General features: G+C 45.2%; 1 protein-coding gene across 1 annotated transcript in view; it reads right to left on the reverse strand.

Annotated features, from left to right (window-relative positions):
- TENM1 (teneurin transmembrane protein 1) overlaps positions 1-24,424 on the reverse strand; it is a 1,826,288-nt gene that overhangs the window by 50,210 nt on the left and 1,751,654 nt on the right. Inside the window, exon 30 of the mRNA XM_078688755.1 lies at positions 7,895-8,191. Within this exon, the coding sequence (XP_078544881.1) occupies positions 7,895-8,191 (297 nt within the window). The remainder of the gene's footprint in view (positions 1-7,894; positions 8,192-24,424) is intronic.

The raw sequence follows: 24,424 nt of genomic DNA on the forward strand, positions 1-24,424 counted from the left end.
ATTTATAAGAATATTATTTGGCAAAATTGTTTCATTGATATGTTAACCTTAAACTGCAGTAAAACTGTTCCTGAAATAATGTCAAAACATCTGTATTTGAGCCCTAAACATCCCACACATTTGTATCTATTTTGTAACATAATGTGAAGGTCGGGCTTCTTTTATTCCCTGGCATGGATAATTAGATCTCCGAGAGCAATTTCACAGTGAACATAGGAATATCCGTGTGTCAAATATTACTCGGAATTGTCATATATCAAAATTAAAATTACCGTCTCAGGGAAGTGCATCACTGGTCATTGGAGAAATAAGCTCATTATCGACGCCCATCATAATATAGGCACTGAGCATATCCAGGCACTGCATGATAGTCCCAGTGGTGCTGTTTTCCTTGAAGCATGCCATCTGTTCACTCACTCCTGTGCTTGATGCACTGCAGGTACAATCAGGGAAATCAGTTTATAGACAGATGCCCTGCTTCATCCAGAGCAGCCAAAGTCAGGTGATCACTTGACTGTTTTATGGCACATGACACTTTTATTTTGTTCTTTCTTTTGCAAGCAGAAGCAAAGTCAGAGTTGAAGATTTTCACATGTTGAGCCAAATGTAATTAAAATGTATTGAGAACAATGTACATACTTTACGCAAAGTTAGAAAGTTTGCAGGTTCTACAACGAAATGCACATTTGGCAGGAACCAGGTGAGATGCACATCCTTGTGCAGCTGGTCCCCTGGTGGATGTGCATGAGCTGGATGTGTTCCTACCTTGCCCCTTCCTGCATACTGATTGGAAGGTCAATGCAAGGACAGTAGCATGACTGAAACAGCAGGACTATGTCCCTATAGCTCAAAGGCTCAAATGCTGACACTGAGTTTTAAACGGCCTGTTTTACTAATTTGTTTTTTGTGAAAAATTCTATCTGTTCTCATGATAATTTCCAAATTATTTTGCTAGCATTTTGGATCCTAGGGTTTAAAGCCTCTCCACAGCTTGAGGCCAACTAAACAGATTTTAGTGACTACAGACCAAATGTCCTGAAGGCCAAATTATGAGTCTGGCAGTCTGAGGACCTCCAGACTTGCATGGGAGCGGCGGTGGTGGTCCAGCCACTGCCGTACCGGCGGTCCGACTGCCTCATTACAACTTGGGTGTTAGGTCTCCTATTGCATCATAGCAGCCAACAGGGAACCGCCATTCCTTGGCCGTTGGCAGCGCCTCCGTAATTTAATGGTGGTGCTGCTGTGGTACCACAAGCATATTAAAAATGTCAGGACTGCCAGCGGTGTCATGGAGGTCTTTCCCCCATGAAAAGGCTCGAGGTTCTGAAACAATGGGGGTCACATACAGTCAATCCCGTGCAGGAACTTTTTGGGATGTTCCCATTGCAGTGTTTTCAGAGGCCCCGCCGAAAAAGGGCGACCAGACACAAGGAAACTCATGATCTGGCGGGTAATGGGCACATGGGTTTGGGGATGCGGGAGCAGGCCACCGGTGTGGCGGTGTGCTCCTGCACCACCAAACTCATAATCAGGCCCTAAGTGGTTTTTTACAGTAACAAGCACTCTAGTTCAAACTTTATGATGGCAAAAATGCTTTTTGTAATGTACCAATCCCATTTCGCAAGAGGGTTACCTTTTACTGACTCCAAAAATGGGTTTCTGACCACCTACTTATTTTGCATTTAGAAGCGGACTACTGTGGGCATTCCCTCCAAGTACTGATTCATCAAGTGATGCATTAATGTTTTGTAACTGTAATACAGTCGCAACACATTGGAAAGTTACTGACTCATGAGGTGCGTTGGTAACCCCATCGGAAAAGGGGAGGGGCCTGTTGTTAAACACATCCCAGTAACTCCAGTACCTATTCATAGAAAGATCAATGCTACTACAGTCAGTCTCTAAGAAACTAACAAGAATTGCCTAAACTCTTATGATCTTTTTTCACTAAAACCCTTCTTTTGTGAAACAAGTTGCCATTAAATGTGCTATAAAAAGTTCATATTTGCGGTTTTAGAATAGTGGGGGACCCTATAATGTCCTTCTGGGGGCACCAAGGTGCATTTATCCAAAGAATGTGCACCTTCCCAGGCCAGCCACTCAGCATGAATCCATTTGGATCTTTTTTAAAGTCTTAGATATTCAGTCAGGCTTAGCGTGAAAACAGGACAACTTCCTGGAGGCAGTACCAGTTATAGAGTTTGACTTTATCCTGTTGGACTGTTTTAAAAAAAAAATGAAGGTTTCAAACACCCTGAAAAAACTTTGACTGGGTCCATCTACACCTTACATTCAACGGCAAGTGCTCATTGGTTGGCTTTGCTTAGTGTCTTGGTCCAATGTGGAGCTTTTTATGCCAGATACTGAATCAGTATGAAGCTTTTGGCCTCGCATAGCCAGATACTTGGAGCTGAGGCTGGACTCAATCCCAGGCTGTTCCTGCTTCTGATTTTCTTTCCGTATGTTGGAATATGTGCGTCAGCAGGTTAAGCATTTTAGGCACTTACCTCCACGTTTCTGTCCTGGTTGGACCTTTGGAGGATGCTTAAGACAATTTTTTACTCTGCTGCTATACTCTACTGGACAGTAGCACATTTTCCTTTTTCTCATAAAGTTTTAATGTCTTAATTACTTTCTTAACAATTTTTATACTTCTTTAAACATTTCTTTTGTTACTTAAACTTGGCGTGAACCTTTAAGATATTTATTTATTTGACTATATTGTGCTTAGTAGGTTTTGGTACATGTGTCCCTGTGGGACATCTTCTCCTTTGGGAATCCTGACAGTGGATAAATGGGGAGCAGGTAGTGATCTAGAGGTCCAGGAGCTCACTGCCTTCAGTACATCATGTCTTCCCAATTGCAAAGCATTTTTTTAAAACAACTTAGGTCCCTTTAGTGGACATGGACTGCTTTTCAAAATGTATTTTCTGTTTGATAATGGAAATGCAAAGAAGGGGGTCTGCTGTCTTGTGAAGATTTCATGCTTGCCAATAGCCAATCACAGAGGGTTGCAAACTGCAACCCGCCTAATTAATATGCAATAAGCAGGTCATTTGTTGGCCACTGAGGATGTATAATTTGTGATGGGACTTATTAGTGCAAAGGTTACACAGCAAACGGCATTTCCATTCACTAAAAGAGTCCGTATGCAAATCGCACACACTGGTTTGTGAATGATGTCACACACATTGAATACACCACATCTACATTTAAAATATCCTTAAGGAAAAAGCACACATGTTGCTGTTTCTGTATGCACATTTTATTATAAACACAGTACGCCAATGTTTTGCTTAAAATGGTCTAAATAGGTTTCATATAGCAAAAGGATTTTGAGTAACCTGCTACATCACTTGAGGGACAGCCATGTATTTAGTTACATTCATATTTTTTGCCATTTACAGTTCTAAGGCATGGCCTTTCCTGCTGAATTGAAAGGGTTTGGATAGATCTACCCCGTAATCTTTGCGGTTTCTATGGTTTTTCCGTGGATGGTCAATAGATGGGTAAATGTTGTTAAAGGACGAAGAATGACATTAGTTTTGATCCATTATTGGAGTCTTAGTCCTAAAAAGGGTTATTAGTCATACATATAGCAGTCAGGACCGGCTTTAGTGTGCGAAAATCTTTTTTTTTACCTCCATGACCTTCTTCTCCGCGGATTCCCTCACTACCACCCTCCAACAGTGGCCCTCATCTCTCCATAACTCCTTTATAACATGCATTTCATTTGTTTTATAGTGCTACTCATACAACTGTAAGGTGTCAGAGCACTTTACATCACACACATACTATATAGAGACAAAAAATCATGTGTGTGTACATCAGTCCATAGGAAACTTTACATAAAACAATGAGGATTACGAGGTGTAGAAATCATGTCATCCATACTAGTAGGCGGTATATTTTAAGAGTGTTTGTTCCAGAGAAGCACAAACTCTGGATTTAAGATGTACCACAGTGGTCGGGGTTGACTCCACCTATAACAATGTATTTCTACCTAAACAAACCCTTTTTAGCAACACAAGTATAATGAAAGACTGGGGAACAAATATGGTTCCAACCATATGCCTTGCAGTTAGCATGCAGCTCTTTGATTACAGTTCATAGATCACTGTGCTATATTGGGATTGTAACTTAGGAAATGCAAGTAACAGAAGGGTCTCTGTGACAAAAGCAGTAACCCACTGAGCTATCCACATAAAATACAGTTCTGTGATCTGCATGGTACACGTTCTTCACAGCAGGCACATTAACCCTCTGCGCTACTTCATGATGAGTCAGAGCTGCCACTAGACAAAACTCAATCTCTCACCAGAAGCAACATTAATGCCAGAATTATCTTGATAATTTTATTTTGCCTCAAAACTGTCCGACACACCAGGAACTCTGTAGTGAGTGCTTTTAAACCCATAAGATATTTTGAAACACAGCACTCGCGTCCTCCAGAGGTCTGCGTCAGATGCTCCACCAGTCTCACCGCCCTATAGCCTCCCCTGATAACAATGAAGCCACTCCGTTGAGTAGGCAGGTACAAGTGAATGTGTCTAATTCTACTTAAATACCATCACAGTGCTGCAGACACACCTTTCACAGGCATTCTGTAATCTCTGCAGCCACAGGGTGGAGGACGAAGTAATTAAGCAGGCCAAGATATTTTTATTTTATTTTATTGGAGGTCTTTATAAGGTGCACATTTAGGTCAATGTAGGCAGCAGAGCACCATACCTAGCAACAAGATAAATATCCCTCATGGTGGCAGAAAGACAGGTAATACGAATTTTAGCCATTGTATTTGGTAAATATAGTTAAACAGCCACGGTCGCTGCAGGTAAGAGCGGCGGGGCCGCCTAGGGGGGAGGGGGGCATTGGGGTGGGGGGGGGGTTCGAGAGACGACCACAAGGGAAAATTAAATAAATAATTAATTTACCTTGCGGCCATCTCTCGAAATCCCCCTCAGCTGGCCCCACAGCTCTTACCTGCAGCGGCAGCGGCTGTAGTTGAAAGCACTATATTGAAAGTCTAAGCCTCTGGTGTTGAACTCTGACAAATAGTTAGTTGGAGTACCGCTAATTGGCCACATCTAAGTGATAAAACAGATCCCTTAGCAACAGAGCTGGAGTTCTTTCCTTTTGGTCTGCTTTATTTTTCAGATCATCCAACACAGCGGCTATGACTGACGCACCCGTCTACTGGCTCCTCCTTGATAGATGCAGTAACTTATGTCACCCACTAAAGATCTCTCTTTCACATTCATTTCCATCAGCAAAGCGGAATGTGGCATATTTAACATGGCTGTGAAGTTGGGTGGGTGCAGTGTGTCGACAGAAGATGTGTTCATTGAGGTGGTTCAAAGCACCAGTTTATCACTTGGGCAATCTGGCCAGTGCACAAAATGCTGTTACTCATTCCAAGAGGATGTTGTAACCACAGCAACACTAGCTAGATAGTTACAGAGGGGAGTTGTGTAGACACTGGATGGTGAGGCAAAATTTTACTGGCTGAAGGGCTTGATATGATATGATAAGTTGTGGCATCTTATGTTATTGATAAAGAGTAACATATGGAACAGCATCGAGGACAACACAAGTAAGAGCTAATTGAAGTCCGATGAGCACTGTTACTGGTTAGAAAGACAGTAGAGATCAGGTTATGTATAACACCCCAATAGCTAGTGCACTAAAAAGTTTGTAATGCGGTCTTCTTCTATGTAACACCCCAATATAATGCACTTTATGCGACATAAAATAAATGGTCTAAAAATCAAGTTGAAAAAGTATTTCTTTACTCAGGGCCCGATCCACAGAGAGTCTCCACAGTCGTGGCAAAGGCTCCACAGTCGTGCCAGAGGCTCCACAGTCGTGGTGGAGCCTCCACAGTCGTGGTGGAGTCTCCACAGTCGTGGCAGAGCCTCCACAGTCATGATGAAGTCTCCACAGTCGTGGCAAAGGCTCCACAGTCGTGCCAGAGGCTCCACAGTCGTGGTGGAGCCTCCACAGTTGTGAGTGGTGGAGTCTCCACAGTCATGGCAGAGCCACCACAGTCATGATGGAGTCTCCACAGTTGTGGCAAAGGCTCCACAGTCGTGCCAGAGGCTCCACACTCGTGGTGGAGCCTCCACAGTCGTGAGGGAGCCTCCACAGTCGTGGTGGAGTCTCTACAGTCGTGGCAGAGCCTCCACAGTCATGATGGAGTCTCCACAGTTGTGACGAAGGCTCCACAGTCATGGCGGAGGCTCCACAGTCGTGACGGAGTCTCTGCACTTGTGGCAGGGTCTCTGCAAGGTGCACTCTGTGCAGTGTGCCGGGCAGACATTCAGCCACGAGTGCGGAGACTCTGCCATGCCTAAAGAGACTATGGTGAAAGGGATCCTGTGTTGGTGCTAGGCAGTCAAAAAAACATAAATATGGCCCTTAGTACTTTCAATATCTGTGTAACAGCTTCATCTAATGATATCCAAAGACTTTCTTACCAAGTCCTATACCCGAAAGCCTGTCTGTCATGTCTTTGCCAACTAAACTTTTATGCATAAGGTGGGCTCTGGGCTTTGAAGAAATTGGGCCAAGAGGCAGTGGCAGCCACCACATCAGAGTCATGAACCTCGACTGCAACCACCTTTTCTTGGACATCCATTGAGACTCCCTTTCAAATGTGTGTGTCTTGAGGGGAAGAAACTTAAATGTGGGCAGTAGCTCTAATGGTAGATGAGCCAGCTGACTGTATCGGACAGCCTGCTTACGACTGGCACACTGCTTTCTTCTGTGCCAACTGATGTCCTTGCAGGTAAACCTAGAGCTGTTGAGAAGGCAGATCTTTCTAACTGTAGCTCTTCCATCAGGCAAATTTACTGGTGTCTGGCCATGAATATGTCCTCAAGGTCAGACTGCCGGGTTGCAAGATGGGCACTGTTGGCTTCACTGGCAGAGTTGGCAGATTTTTGGTCTCTTTGATTTATGCAGGTATTGCGGAACTGCATCCAAATTCCACTAACCACCGGGTGGCAGTTTTCTTTCGTCTACTGCTCGCCAACATTAAGTTGATGAGAGTGAGCGAGATTTGGCATCCCCTAGTGTGATATTTAGTCGCTAGGAGGGCACCTGGCAAGATTTCCCTAAAACAGCAGGTCTCCGGCGGTCGCGATCGTTCGCAGTGAGAAAGCTGCCACGCGAGTACAAAAATCTACTTGCGCGGCAGCAAAATCAGCTTGATATGCAATGCCCTTAGGTGGGCAGCATGGTGCTGTTCGTGCTGATTTTTCAGCATGGGACGAGCTACCAAATTATAAAAATCATTGTGATCAGGGTGATGTGACTAATTCTGCCGTTCACAGAATTCCATGGAATCTTGCGGAATTCCAGGTATCTGCAGAATTACGCATGAGTTCCGCCCAGCCTAATGTTAACATGCTATTTAAACGAAACCAGTTGGTGATTAACAAGTTGCTAATACGTTCATTGTGTGTTATATTTAGTGTATCAATTGATGATTTTAATCAGTTCTCAACAGAATTGAAATACACATTATTTTTAGAACTTACGTATGCATTTTTCTCTGACCATACAAAAGATTTCAGACTGTGAATTTAAAAATGGTTAGAGGGACATGGCGTTGCTATAATATGACTCTGACAAATATTTTGAAGGCCTTAAAACAGTGTAAGAAAGTAAAATAAACACAAATACACTACTAATTTGAAACTACAGCCATAACATGTGTTTATGGTTCTAGAAAAGGCTCTGAGAGCAGCAAATAGAAGTCAGCATTTGACTCATAGCATAACTGTTCATAGTAAACAGATAAGTTGGAACAGGGTTGGTTTATGTACCATGGATGTGTAATTGAACTTAGTATTTCTTTTTAAACACACACGACTATTTTGCATACATTTACCTTTTCTGAGTATGTGTAGCTCCATATTTTACCGTCTGCCCAAGTTCTAGCTACTACTTTTCCGTTCTGGTCGTATTCCATTTTTTCAGTCCAGGTCCCTCTTTGAATGTAGGTCACGAGGCCTGAGGGTGAATAGGTCACGTTAACCTCGTGATACTTGCTGCTGGGGGACCACTGGATTGGGCGACCAATTTTATCGTACAAAATCCGAAGAGTGAATTTCCGGTGGTCATCGTAGATCTTTCCTGTTCTGGTGACGTGATCAAAGTCTATTGAAAGCAGGTTTCTGTTATGAGCCTGGGCAGGAAAAAACAGGAGACTGTAAACATATTGCAACAGGCCATAATTGCATCTGCACATCAGTATGTCTGCATGCCAACTGCATGTGTAATTGTGCCTTTTCAGAGGCCATTCAGGGAAACAATAGTCAATCACAGCTCTAACAACTCTTAGAAATAATTGTGGCTATGTGCATTCAGTATCCTGGAGTAATGTGACCAGTTGCATAAAACATATTCTGTGGCAAGGATCGAGGCTACTCACATACAAAAAAGGCAGCAGTTAATCACAAATGGAAGGTCAAATCCAGAAGGTAGTGAGCATCCAAATATACTCCACGTTGGTACACTTCCCTGGATTTCAAAAGACATATTTTCAATACATGACGAAAAGTTTACACCTCTCCCTTAAGTCAATCACCTCTCTATAATGAAGGGACTGCTTCCTGGTTCACGCCAAACTGCACAGAGGAATTGAAAGAAATGGGCACTCTGCTAAGGTTTGGTTCTTTCCATTGTAAGACAGGACGAGCCAAGAACTGTATGGGCTCAAGAGACATAATATAAGACTCACCCAAAACATCCTGAGAACATGCTGAGCTCTTTCAGTGGTGGTCTTCCTCTTCACTCCGTGATCACTTCCAACTTTTTATTTATTTGGTTATTTATTAGTTTCATTATTTATTCATTTATGGGGTTATGTACCAGGAGTGGACGGGCATGCTGGAGGAGCAGGGGGGGAGGGGAGAAGGGGTGGCAGGAGAGGGGGGGAGGGGCACAGGGGTTGCGGGGAAGAGAGGTGACGTTTTTGAGGGGGCGACGCTCCATCGCCATGCCATAGCGGAGGAGCCGCCACTGTGTTGTACAGTGCAACTACAATCAATGCTGCATTCACTCTGTAGGCTGGTATGAACATTTACGGATGGCCTATTATTGCCCTGTAGGACAAACTAATATATTGATGTTATCCTTAATGTTATCAGTTTTAGATCAATGGAAACCCTTTTCCAATGTGATTTACCGAGATACTTGATGACATCTAGTAATGTGTCACATATCCAAAGAGAATCTGGGTCATCTTTGTTTTTTTTTGCTGAGCCAGACCTATGTTAGAACTGTAGTCAGCCGTGCATTAGATTAGAAATTAAAATAAAACATCTAGCTCAACAGTCATTGGTGCACAGATCCCATATTCACAGTCAGAAAACATATATACAAAATGGAGAGGGCCTCACTCCAAAACAAAACAATCTTGACAAAATGCAGACAAGGCCTAAACATACTAAGCCTGGCTAAACAAAATTTAAAAAAACTGTTCTGCAAAATCAAAGTTTTCCTGAAACTCTCATGATGGGCCGTATTATATAAAATTGGCCACCCATCTGGGTGGGCAGCATTCATTAATGCACCTCTATATTAGTGCCTATTACATTCATTTAATATGCAATTTTGGGTCGCACATGGATTGCCATCCTCTCCCTTCAGCTGGCTGTTCCATTGGACAAGCAAATTAATGATTGACAAGGAACGGGCTAAAGTACCCCCTGCCCTAAATTATAAGGATACTGCAAGTCTCTGAGGAGTTCCATGACTATATAGAGGAACGATGCCGAAGGCCAAGTTTCTTTGTGGGTCATGAAACTCCAAGTTTACTTGCAAAATTCTTGTAATGTATGACAAAGAAATATTCATTCCTTATACTGCATGGTCACACCATCACCTTTACCACAAGTCACTTAAATCCTTGATGTGTTGCTCCGTTCATATGAAACAGACAGCATGTTTGCAAATATGAAGGATACAAATAGAAGCTCTAGTGCAAAATTAAACAACTAAAAACAATATATATTTAGTTCAAAAAGATACTAGAATCAGTTTAATACAAGCCAGATTTCTTTAAAGCTGTCACTCCGAATATGCAGAACCATTCAATGAGATTCTTTTTTTCTCTAAGGCATGCAAAAAAAAAGTTGCCATGAAAATCCGCTTTCTATTTAGCCCGGTTCATCTAGAATGGGTATTGGGGAGAGGCCGACCCCTGGAAGTGACCCCCGTGATATCTGGAGGAGTGGCACAGCCCTGAGCACTCTGGCCTATATTTGGGGCTATATATTATAGCACAATGCAGCCCCATATAAATACGGCCATTTTACTCCCCCAGCCACTATTATCTTGAAAGGTGATCCAGTGGCTGGGGGAGCGAGTAAACTTATATTTGTTATAGCGGACCACAGACAGGTTAGACCTGCCTGCCCCGGAGTTGCGTGAGGGTGCCCGCCCTCAAGGAAGCAGGTGGTGTGGCCGCTGCTGTGCTGGCCTGCTTCCCCTGCGCGGCCCTGGTGGGGGGCAGAAGGTAAGCATGATGAGCGGTCCCCAGGGCAATGAGGGGCACGTGCGGTGCCACTTGGCAGTCAGCTTTGCAATTTGTGACGGGCAGGGGCAGCGCGGTAATGCTGCGGCAAGTCGCGAGGAGTATGCGACTGGCCAAGGGAGAGATCGAGGCACCGAGTGCATTGGCGGCAGCTACACACTGACAGATAAAGGCTAGTGGAGAGGAGAAAGTGTGGCCAGCCCAGGGGCAATTAAGACATAAGGTGTGTGAGCGTGGCCATGCACTCTCAAGTGAAGGGTGAGGGGGAAGGGCTTGAGCTCCTCAGTTGGGTGATGGGGATCACCTGGAACCGGGAGGGAATGTATTGAATACCGGCTGCACAGGAGAGGCCCCTGAGACTACAATAGTGGCACACAATCTGGGACCAAAGAGGAAGAAGGGCAGGGTGGCAAGACCCACGCCAAGTGGCTGCAGTACGCACATGGGCAGGATGGGTGGGTGGGGTCACAAATCACTATCAGTCTAAAGTTGAGGAGAAGGCCGTCAGACAGCATGGTGGCGCCCCCAGGAGGCAGAGTATGCAGGATGGTGACCAGGGTGGGGAGTAAAAGGAGGCAATATCCTCATGGGTGGCTAAAAAATGGCCAGCAGTGACCTTGGCAAGGCACGGCTGGCTGGACCGGGCCCCTCAGGGGCTTCACTCCAACTGTTTGGAGCAGATGGGGTGGGCAGTGGGACAGGGGAAAAACAGAGGGTGGTTACCACCTCAGAGGGACTCTGACAACCAGGGTACAGGCAGAGGGGGGCCCAAGGCAGGGATGGAACAATGCCTGGGGTCAGCATTCTTGGCAGAGTGCTAGGAGGGGACCGAAAGGGGAGGAGGCCCACACGGGTTCCAAGGAGGCTTAGTGCCCATGGGAGTGCATCTTGGACCTGGGTGACATGGCCGTTAAGGACCAGCCACTCACTGATTACACACTGTCAGTTGGTGGGAGGGGCGCGGTGCTCTTGTGAAGGGGCGACCATTTGGCAGCTGATGTCTGGGATGTTTTTGGCCCATCATGCTGAGATTCTTCAAGGGTAGTTTCAGCTAGGACCGCTGCATGACTCCACTCCAATTTGGGCGTCAGGTGGAGCAGGGTAGGTGGTGTTGGCTTACGGAGGTCAAGTGTTGTCGGGACTGTGGAGTTAGGGATTCCAGCACTCCGGACCTTTCATTTTTCTTACAGACCCATCATGGCGACAGACAGCCAGACTCAGTAGAGCTTGGTGTGGCTCCTTGGCCCTGAAATGAAGAGAAGGCAGGGCAGGGTGTGGCCAGCTGGACAGCAGGGTGGGACCTCAACAACACTGTAACACAAAGGTCTAGTGTGGCCTTGCCAATGCTCCAATCCGGATGGGCTAGTATTGCCCCCGGACCGGGCGGAGTAGAGTAGGTCTGGTTGGATGTGGTGGCAATCCTGGGAGGACATCTTACGGCCCCTCAGTACTCATCGGGTACCTCACTGGCATCATATATTAGCGTAACACTGAAAGGTGTATGCAGGATGAAAGGTTTCTTGATTTTGATGACGGGGGCTGGGGAAGGGCTGCTGGACTATGATGAGATGAGTTTGGAAGACTGTGAAGTGATGGATGATGATGGCCCATTGGGCTGAGAAACAGAGATAGAGGCGAACTGGTGCATGCAGTACAGGGGAGGGCATGGATAATGTAGTTGTGCCTAGTCTCTAGCAAGATTCTGCAAAACACAGACGGAACATGTTGCAGAAGGTAGTCAGGGTGGACCTTTGCCAGTGATTAGGCAGCAGGCTATGGTGCGGACACCGACCTTGATGCCAAGTAAGAGCAAGAAACTGCAGGGGGCACCTACCCTGCTTGTTTCTAAGGGGGTAGACACCTTGCGGGATGCACATCCAAAATGGTTTGCATGTATGTGACACACGGGTGGGTACACAGAGACATTACAATAGCAATGAGGGACACAGTGTTACAGCAGGGGAGGGCAGGGCAAGTGATCAAGGCGACGAGTCGCATGGGGACAAGTGACCTACAAGCGATAAGGAGAGAATGGAGACAGGTTCAATTAGGACTGAGGGGTAGAAGACAGGGAGTTTAGAAAGTAAAGAGCTCAAGATTAGGAAGATGCCCTATATAGGGGTTATTAAACCTCTCTGGTCCCATCTGATGCTATCCACTAATGAAAGAATATGGAAGGGGGAGTACATAGAGATGTGTAAGTTCCTCCATAGAGAGTTCAGGGCAAAATAATTGTCTATGGGGGAAGAATATGAGTTGGCGAAAAGGCTTAAGGGGACAATGACAACTGAAAAGTTTCAGCGCTCCGTCCATCAACTCCTTGTGTTTGCTTTGTTCACCTTAAGTCATCAGGGTATAACTAGACGTGTGTACCTTGCTCACTTTGGCACTGGAATTAAGTTAGCCTAGCTGATGAGGGGTGTTACCCCAAAACCGCTGTCAGAATGCTTGTTTACGGTCCAGGGAAGACCTGGCTTGGCAGTTCGCGCTGGACTGTTCCCATGAGTAACAGGGTCAGGACTGATTTGCATAAGGCTGCGTCTGAACTGGGGTGGCGAAGTGAGCTAAGAAAGATGGTGGATTCAACCCAGATCTGTGACTGGGAATGATTATCTGAAAAGTTTGAGCGCTCCATCCATCATCTCCTTGTCTTTGCTTTGTTTGCCTTATGTATGACACTTTCAGCCAACCCAACTTCTTAGTCAACAGCAAGGTTCTTTCTGGGAACTGTAGTTACATTCTTTACATTGTTGATATGGGCTCAACAGTCCCAGTATGCAAAGTGTAGTAGGTTAAAAAGCCAGGACTGGCTGACAGTTTTACATGCAACATGGAGTCACTTACCAGCTAGACTAGTCGATACACCTAGCAGAACAGGACCAGCACGTCTGTCGGATGTATGACAGAACCACGCATTCCGTTGTAACTCATGCCATTACAACTCGCCCATTAAATGTGAATGCCATTATGACGCATAACCTTAACCACACATTTTTTTACATTGCACATGCCTTTATCACGCACGCCTTTACAACGCATATGCCTCGTAAAAAATGTACAGGTCGGTACATTGTGTAGATTTTTGTGTGTGTTTATATATATATGTATATATATATATATATATATATATATATATATATATATATATATATATATATATATATATATATATTACCTACTGGCGGTCGCCAGTAGGTATATATAGTTAGGATTTTTTCTCTATGGGATTTTTGAAAATTCTATGTCGAATAACTTTGGCGTTTGTGGACGGAATTGGCTGAAATTTTCAGGAAAATGGCACATTTTGTTTCTGAGCAGCCCTTGAAAATTTGGGGGGGTTCGTCAAGGGGGGGCCGAGAAAAAAGGGGGGTCCCAAAACGTGTTTTTAACATTGAGTTTTCCATAGGGCGGTTGGCCTCACTTTTAGCCCGAACGGCTGAATGGATTTGCACGAAACTTGGCAAAATTGTAGGGACTGGTAGCCCGATGTGCCTTTGCTAGGTCTCAATATATGTGCTCCAGTGGATTTTGAGAAATTAACGTTCAAAAAAAGATATATATCTGTAACAGCGGACCGGGCAGCGCTCCGGTTCGCGGACTTTTCGCGGTACGGAGCTTTGTGAAGCGAAGCTGATTGGTTCTCCGGCGTCTGTGAACATTCCAAACAGTCCGTAGCGGCCGCCATCTTGTCTCTCGGTAGGATCGAGAGACAAGAGGAGGCCAAAGCGAAGGGGCAAATGACCATAAGGGGGCATAGTAGATCCTCGCTGACCCCCTAGGTTTGATGTGGAGGTTTTAAAAGGGCCCCGCGGGGCAAAAAAAAAAAAAAATAATAATAATCGAACGGCTGAATGGATTTGCACGAAACTTGGTAAAATATTAGGGACTGGTAGCCCGATGTGCCTTTGCTAGGTCTCAATATATGTGCTCCAGTGGATTTTGAGAAATTAACGTTCAAAAAAAGATATATATCTGTAACAGCGCTCCGCTTCGCGTAACGGAGGTTTGCGAAGCTGATTGGTTCTCCGGCGTCTGTAAACATTGCAAACAGTCCGTAGCGGCCGCCATCTTGTCTCTCGGTAGGATCGAGAGACAAGAGGAGGCCAAAGCGAAGGGGCAAATGACCATAAGGGGGCATAGTAGATCCTCCTTGACCTCTTAGGTTTGATGTGGAGGTTTTAAAAGGGCCCCGCGGGGCAAAAAAAATAATAATAATAATAATCGAACGGCTGAATGGATTTGCACGAAACTTGGCAAAATTGTAGGGACTGGTAGCTCGATGTGCCTTTGCTAGGTCTCAATATATGTGCTTCAGTGGATTTTGAGAAATTAACGTTCAAAAACAAGATATATATCTGTAACAGCGCTCCGCTTCGCGGAGATAAAATTATATCTGTATTACCTAGCTGTTGCTAACACCAGTTAGCGACGGCTAGTAGGAGATAGCGACCATCTTGGGCCCCACTTTGCATGTGAGTGATATTTATCACTAATGACATGCAAAGTGGGCATGCCAAGATGTTAGCGACTGGAAACAGTCGCTAACATCGCTATCTCCTATTATCAACTTTTGGAAATATTCGCGATAAGCGCGAATATCTCCAAAAGCTAGCACCTGCCCTGAGCAGTTCTTAGCCATGTTATCCAATGGGAGGTGGATAACATGGCTAAGAGCATTAGCTCGGTAATGCATGAATATCGCTGAGTTTTCAGCGATATTAATGCATTGCGGTCGTTTTTTATCGTATTTGCGATAAACCTTGATAATAGCAAGGTTTATCTGCGATAATTTCTGACGATGCTTAGCGGTAAAAAAATCGTTGCTAAGCATCGTTAGGGATAAATATCGCTTAACTTTGGTAATATGCCCCAACGTCTGTTAACGTTCGATTCGAAGGAAATCAGGAAGTGTTGAAAAACATTGTCTGCGCCATCTTGCCTTTTTTCAAATGCCACACTTTTGTCATGCACGGCAGTCATTTTAGATGCCTTGACCAGACCCACTCTGTGCACGCTGTCGATCCTTAGCATGGCTCCCCACCCTCGCAAGCATCTCCCCCAGGCAGTGGTCACCCCCGCTCTCTGTCTTATGCATGGGTAATAAACCACCCCCCATCTGCGCTGCTCTTCCCTGAGAATCACACCCTGTGCCCGCCCGACACCTCCCTTTCGCCCTATTCACTACCGCACCCTCTGACACTCCTTTTCCTCTGTGTCCGATTGTCCAGGCCGGTCCTAGGGTATCAGCTAGCCCTGCAGATGTAGTTTATGGCCCCAGCTGTAAAGAATCACCCCTCTTCAAAGGAGTTATAGTAGATCAAGGCCCACACTCGATGAGATCCGTCACAGCAGACGCGTTCCTATTATCTGAAAACCATCCTGTATTGTGATTGGGGATGGGACCGAGCCTGAAGCGGAAGATTCCAGGGATGACTCTTTGTACATCAAAGTTTTTACAATTATGTGTCACATTAAAAATATATAGCACTCCAACAAAGTAGTAAGATTATAAAACTTTAATAACTTATAAATATATACAAGAAAACAAAAACAGTAATAACATATAAACATTTTTAAGGAAAAACAACGAAGTAGCGGTCGGCTGTGCGAATAGTCCCAACGCAGCACAACGTCCAGATTTCTGGCGTGGGGCGTCGCGGGGGGTGGGTCATCAGTAGCAAACTGTTGTGCGAATAGTTCCAAGGCAGCAGAACGATGGCACCAAGGTGATGTCCAGTAAGTTGCCGCACTGGTTTTGGTATCCTACAATGCTGCTCCGAATAACGGCGTGGGGCGCCCCGGGGGAGGCGGCGTGAACGGGCCTCTCCAGGTGGAGTCTCGTCTGTTGTAGTGGGGCGCCCCTTTACCGTTTCAGTTGCCATTCCGTCCGCTTTTGGTCCACTGTGTCAAAAGCCGCAATTCAGCTGAGTTGCGCCCACTCTTGCGGTGCAGCGATAGGCGGCTGTCACAGGACTCTCAAAATGGCGGCAGGCTGTTTCCTTTTGGGGCCTGGTCCACTGAAATGGCCCTGGGACACCTTGGAAATCGGACGCTTGTCTGCTAGGTCTTGGACCCCATTCTCGAAAGCGTCCCCTCCGCCTTGAGGATTCATCAAAAGTTTTGGGGGCCCCCGACTCCTGTAGGCTTCTGGTGGGGAGCGGCTGCCATGATTGCTCGCGGAATGACCACGACGGAGCTACGAGATGGTGGTGCTCTCATGCTGACGCCAGCTTCAGTCTGAAACATCCAGAAACAAGGTGGGGCTTCCATCGTTTGGGGAAAAAAAAAAGTTTTCATCCAATGAAAAGTGTTGTTTTTAGGTCATATGATCAAGCCTTCCATCATTAGGAAACCAAAAGTAAAATGAACCAATGAAAAGTTTTATAAACAAGTCACATGACCTGTTATGCGGCATAGGGTATAAAATGCGGAGAAAATACGTTGGCACGTGAGTAGGCGTCAGTAGCGGACCGATGTGCGAATAGGCCGAAGGCAACACAACGCGCCAAGATCCGGATGGCACCGAGGTGGTGTCCAGCAAGTTGCAGCACTGGTGTGGCCATCCTACAATGCTGAAAGTCGGCGTGGGGCGCCCCGTTGGCCTGTGAGTTTGCGTCAGTAGCGGACCGATGTGCGAATAGGCCGAAGGCAGCACAACGCGCCAAGATCCGGATGGCACCGAGGTGGTGTCTAGTAAGTTGCCGCACTGGTGTGGCCATCCTACAATGTTGAAAGTCGGCGTGGGGCGCCCCGTTGGCCTGTGAGATGGCGTCAGTAGCGGACCGATGTGCGAATGGGGCCAAAGGCAGCGCAACAATATTTTCTGACTAGAAGACACCACAAGGCGCTGAGATGCCAAGATTCGGATGGCACCGAGGTGGTGTCTAGCAAGTTGTGGTACTGGTGTGGCCATCCTACAATGGTAAAAGTCGGCGTGGGGCGCCCCGTTGGCCTGTGAGATGGCGTCAGTAGCGGACCGATGTGCGAATGGGGCCAAAGGCAGCGCAACAATATTTTCTGTATGGAAGATACCACTAGGCGTTGAGATGCCAAGATCCGGATGGCACCGAGGTGATGTCTAGCAAGTTGCTGTACTGGTGTGGTCATCCTACAATGCTGAAACTCGGCGTGGGGCGCCCCATTAGCCTGTGAGTTTGCGTCAGTAGCGGACCGATGTGCGAATAGGCCGAAGGCAGCACAACGCGCCAAGATCCGGATGGCACCGAGGTGGTGTCTAGTAAGTTGCCGCACTGGTGTGGCCATCCTACAATGTTGAAAGTCGGCGTGGGGCGCCCCGTTGGCCTGTGAGATGGCGTCAGTAGCGGACCGATGTGCGAATGGGGCCAAAGGCAGCGCAACAATATTTTCTGACTAGAAGACACCACAAGGCGCTGAGATGCCAAGATTCGGATGGCACCGAGGTGGTGTCTAGCAAGTTGTGGTACTGGTGTGGCCATCCTACAATGGTAAAAGTCGGCGTGGGGCGCCCCGTTGGCCTGTGAGATGGCGTCAGTAGCGGACCGATGTGCGAATGGGGCCAAAGGCAGCGCAACAATATTTTCTGTATGGAAGATACCACTAGGCGTTGAGATGCCAAGATCCGGATGGCACCGAGGTGATGTCTAGCAAGTTGCTGTACTGGTGTGGTCATCCTACAATGCTGAAACTCGGCGTGGGGCGCCCCATTAGCCTGTGAGATGGCGTCAGTAGCGGACCGATGTGTGAATAGGCCGGAACCAGCACAAGGCGCCAAGATCCGGATGTCACCGTGGTGGTTTCATAGTTGAGAGGCACTTCATCTGCAGTGGGGCGCCGAGATCCGGATGGCACCGAGGTGATGTCTAGCAAGTTGCTGTACTGGTGTGGTCATCCTACAATGCTGAAACTCGGCGTGGGGCGCCCCATTAGCCTGTGAGATGGCGTCAGTAGCGGACCGATGTGTGAATGGGGCAAAGGTAGCGCAAGAATATTTTCTGAATAGAAGACACCACAAGGCGCTGAGATGCCAAGATCCGGATGGCACCGAGGTGGTGTCTAGCAAGTTGTGGCACTGGTGTGGCCATCCTACAATGGTAAAAGTCAGCGTGGGGCGCCCTATTGGCCTGTGAGATGGTGTCAGTAGCGGACCGATGTGCGAATGGGGCCAAAGGCAGCGCAACAATATTTTCTGACTAGAAGACACCACAAGGCGCTGAGATGCCAAGATCCGGATGGCACCGAGGTGATGTCTAGCAAGTTGCTGTACTGGTGTGGCCATCCTACAATGCTGAAACTCGGCGTGGGGCGCTCCATTAGCCTGTGAGATGGCGTCAGTAGCGGACCGATGTGCGAATGGGGCCAAAGGCAGCGCAACAATATTTTCTGAATAGAAGACACCACAAGGCGCTGAGATGCCAAGATCCGGATGGCACCGAGGTGGTGTCTAGTAAGGTGCACTGGTGTGGCCATCCTACAATGCTGAAAGTCGGCGTGGGGCGCCCCGTTGGCCTGTGAGATGGCGGCAGTAGCGGACCGATGTGCGAATGGGGCCAAAGTCAGCGCAACAATATTTTTGGAATAGAAGAGACCACAAGGCGCTGAGATTCGGTTAGCACCGAGGTGGTGTCTAGCAAGCTATGCAGCTGAGTTGCGTGCGCACTTGCGGCGAATAGGTCGAAGGCAGCACAACAATGTTTTCTGAATAGAAGACACCACAAGGCGCTGAGATTCGGTTACCACCGAGGTGATGTCTAGCAAGTTGCCGCACTGGTGTGGCCATCCTACAATAATGCTCCGAATAACGGCGTGGGGTGCCCGAAGGGGGGGGGGAGGCGGCGTGAACGGGCCTTCCTAGGTGGAGGCTCGTCTGCTATAGTGGGGCGCCCCTTTACCGTTTCAGTTGCCATTCAGCTGAGTTTCGGCTGCTCTTGATGGTACAGCGACAGGCGGCTGCAACAGGACTCTCAAAATGGCGGCCTGTTCTTTGGATTTGGGCCTGGTCCACTAAAATGGCCCTGGGACACCTTAGAACTCGGACGCTCGGTTTTCTTTTCCTTTCCTGTACATGCAAAAAAAGGTAAATGCCCGGTACGTTACACGCTTCATCTGCCACGATGAACTCTCCAGAGGAACCGAAAAAAAATATAGTTATGGTAACTATACCATGCATCGTCATATGGAGAGGTGGCACCAATTAATTATAGTGCTGCATAAAAGAGAGATTTGGAGGAGAACCCCTGACCTGCTAGTACATTCATCAAAGAAGTGGCACTGACAGCATCAGAGGCAAGGGAAACGGTCCCAAATATTTAGAAGAACTTTGGAAAGATTAAAATGACATGTTTAGATTGTGGCAAATTAATTTCATGTGGACAGATGAGTGTTACTCTAATAAATACAGCATATGAACATCATCATAGTCGATGGTTGGTAGAGACATTTTGACTATATCCTGGACCTTACCGTCCTCGCCCAAAATGGCGCCGGAATAAATGGGACTCGTAACTCCTTGTTGTGTACTGGTTGCAGAACCTTGAAATCACGAGATACGTATGCAGTTTTGAAGCACATGGCGGGCGGGGACGAGAATTGATTGAATATTTCGACATCCCTATTGATATTAAGTTCTGATGTGTTATTGATTACTGTACTATTGAAAGTTCGAATTAACGTCACCCATGGTACTTGCCCGCAAATGTATATCTAGATAATTTTATTGTAACTGGCCCTGTCGTATTTTAATTATAAAATGTACGTCCACCGATTCCGTAACTGTTAGACACCTTAGTTCTTGCAACCTAATGGCCCGCCCGTTACGTTCCTCTACAGTGTAAATGTCTACTCATCATATACGATTACAGTTTGCTCCGTGGCCGGCCCACGTGGTTATAGGCTCGTATTTGTATAATGAAATTTTCACAATAAAGGTTTTTAAAAGAAAACATGGTAGTAGTATATACATTGGTAAAGTTTTTAATAATAGTCACTGTTTTAGAATCATTAAAAGGCAAGTGAAATAAAGCAGACCAATTACATGAAGGGTAAAAGGTATAATACGAAGGAACGCAGTAAAGATAAATGGTCAAGGGCTGTTTTGTTTTCTACTCCTGCAACATAAAGTGATCGATAAGAATCTCATATTCAGGCGTATCGGCGACTAAGACAGCAGGTCGACCCTCTTTTGCTCAACGGCTCCATCATGGGACGAAGAAACGCTCTTTTTCTCGAAAAAAGAATATATTTTACTTGCAGGACAGTTGTAAATTTTCCGGGAAAGTACATTAGCCTGGAACATTATAACATATATTTAAGAAAAAATAATGTTCGGAAGTAATAAAAAGCGTAATTTTTAGGTCATATGACCAAGCCTTTCATCATTAGAATAAGAAAAGTAAAATGAACCAATGAAAAGTTTTATTAACAAGTCACATGACTTGTTATGCTTACGTTACGCGCTGCGCGCCCCGGATGACTTCCGGATGCGCTAACGCGGCGCGTCATATGACGCATTACGCGACAACGCAGGTCCAGAATATAGTCAAAATGTCTCCACCAACCAGCGGTCGGAACACAACCCCTTTCAGCAGGCTAAATAGTTCTGTTAAATGACAACAGAAGGGACAGGCAACAAGAACCATCAGTCAAAGAGGGGAGGGCTAGTTCTTCTCTACCGGGTTACATTGGGGCGCTACCGGAACTGATCGAATTGGTAGTCTACAGTGTTTCTGGATGTTTCAGACTGAAGCTGGGGTTAGCATGAGAGCAGCACCATTTCGTAGCTCCGTCGTGGCCATTCCGCAACCAATCATGGCAGCCGCTCTTTATCGATATTTTGGGCGGGGTGGGTGGCGGAGCCGAGCTGTTTTGCAGCCATCATTGTGTGGAGTTCAGTTCATCTCACTAGTTTTGTATTTGTCATGAGGGGTTGTTCCTAATGTTTCTATTTTAGCGAGGTCAAAAAGAGATCCCATTAGTGGCCTACTGATTTTGCTCGATTCCTTTTCTCTTTTTTTTACACGATTTTTCGTTATCTGCAAAGACTAAACAGAGTATTGCGACTCTGTGTTTGTTTGTAAATAGAGAATGAACCAAAGAGAACCAATTCTAAAACAGTAAATACTTGGATAACAATCAATCAAATGGAGAGAGAAGCAGGCACGACGTATTACAACGGGGGCAAAGGCCTGCGTTAACTACCCTTCACTATGTGCAAAGAGAGAGTACTCCTAATAGAAATGAGGGGGGGGGAGGGCACCATTCAAAGCAGATCAGTGTGCATAAACACGAAAATGTTTTCACTTACCACGTACTTGACATTCGACAGCTTATGATATTTGCTATTAAAAAACCATTGAAATTCACTGAAAAAACCATAGGTTATAGACCATATATAGTTAGGAATTAGCATTTACAAAACCTTGAAAATTCACTGAAAAAACCATAGGTTATAGACCATATATAGTTAGGAATTAGCATTTAAAAAACCTTATTTTACTCACACAAAACCATTGAAATTCCATATATAGTTAGTTGCACTAACTATATATCGCGCACCCGCAATCCAATGCTGATGATGTCACATATTACATCATTCATGACATGGTCAGTGACATCACTGATGACATCACTGATGACATCTCAAATGACATCACTGATGACATCACTGATGACATCTCAAATGACATCACTGATAACATCTCAAATGACATCACTGATGACATCTCAAATGACATCACTGATGACATCACTGATGACATCTCATTTGACATCAATGACCACATCACTGATGATATCATTCATGTGACAATACAATGCATCTCCTCACACTTTAATATAACCTCTGTTACACCCAGTGTTAAATACAGAGTATAATTTTTGAAACCATTGACACACCAATACTAGTTACTACATACGCACTCAGTGATTCCTATGTTTACACACACATTCACTCATTTGCCCATACAATCATTCATACATACAATCACTCATCTTTACAACACTATCATATGCACTCATACACCTATACAGACTCTCACACTCTGTCACTCATCCATGGAGTTACTCACACACCTAGTCAGTCCTGTAAATAATCAATCACACTTCCATTTTCTAATCTATACAGTTAAACATAGAGCACCTTACATTTTGAAACATATACTAACACATACTTACTCTCTTATACAATCATTGATACAAGTACACATTGATCTGCACAGAGTCACACACCTCCCAGCCAGCCACACACACACTCAGTCTCCCATACAAATACTTGGGCAATCAATCAATAACCCATATAGTTACTCATATAGCTACTGACCAACACATGCAGCAGTTTACAGAACAACAGACATAATGATGCACAAATTAAGACAGTTTAGTCACTAACCCATGCACTCAGTGAGACACATTTAATCACTCACTCATACAGTCAGTCACGCACCTACTAAATCCTTCATCCAGACACTTCTACATCTACTCATTCTTCAATATGTAAAACATATTTAAACTTTTCAGAAACACACAGTCACTAGATGATGTCATCAGTGATGTCATTTGAGATGTCATCAGTGATGTCATCAGTGATGTCACTGACCATGTCATGAATGATGTAATATGTGACATCATCAGCAGTGGATTGCGGGTGCGCGATATATAGTTAGTGCAACTAACTATATATGGAATTTCAATGGTTTTGTGTGAGTAAAATAAGGTTTTTTAAATGCTAATTCCTAACTATATATGGTCTATAACCTATGGTTTTTTCAGTGAATATATATATATATGAAACCAACAGTCCTGTTCCGACACTGAAAGTCGGAGTTCCTTCAGGTGCGGACTTCAATATGTATATATATATATACACACACACACACACATATATATGAATATATACATATACATTTATGTGCATTTTTTATATATTTACACACGCATAAATATATAAGAATGTGTATAAACATTATCTTACCACCCAAAAACCCATTCCCAGCCTAAACCCGAAAAATTACTCTTGCCACCCAAAAACCCATGGCCACTCTAAACATACACTTGCCACCCAAAAACTCTTACTCACCCTAAAAGTACCATTGTCACACAAAAACCCATACCCACCCTAAACCCTAAAAAGGCAACCCTAAACACTTTTAAAAAAAAGTCCCATATATATCTATATATTATATATATATACTTACCTAATACTTACATTAAAATGCAAACCATACCCCACCCTAAACCCTAAAAATGCCCAACGAAACCCTTAAAAAACCCTTTTCCTATGATATGCGTGGTAAAGGCATATGTGTTTCAAAATCCTGTGTCATACAGGTAATACGTGGTAATGCCACTCGCACTGGAGCAGTCGCGTTGTAAAAGTAATGTGTGGTAAAGGCCAAGTTGTAATGACTGTTTCCTATTCTGTCACTCACATTTTCTAATGGCTGCAAGGCAGAGGGCTGATTTCAGAGTTGGATAGGCTGTCATGATCCGACCATGAAAGTCCATATAGCCCCATGATATTTATGGCCTCCTACAGTGTGGGAATGTTCTAATCATTTTTCCTAGGATTAATTGTGGTTTCCAGTCTGGCCAGCAACAGCTAGGCATTCCAATATTGATACATCTCAATTTGCATTGAAATTACTATCAAACATTAGCCCTCTACCAGTCTTGTGCCTCAAACTATCAAGTCTGGATATGCTGCTGAGACTAAAATTGGTTTTGAAAGTGAATCTTAAAATGTATAATGTGAGCAGTCAGACTTTAAAATAATACTATGTGTAACCTCAGTGGTAAGGTACATCCGACACCTTGTGCCTGGAATCTTTGCTGAGAAAGCACAAGTTGAAGCTTTGCAAAACACGTATGTGAGAATTTGGCCACAAGTATTGGTTAATTTGGGCCGGT

This window comes from Lissotriton helveticus, chromosome 4_1 (genome assembly GCF_964261635.1).
Source record: "Lissotriton helveticus chromosome 4_1, aLisHel1.1, whole genome shotgun sequence".
Lineage (NCBI taxonomy): Eukaryota > Metazoa > Chordata > Amphibia > Caudata > Salamandridae > Lissotriton > Lissotriton helveticus.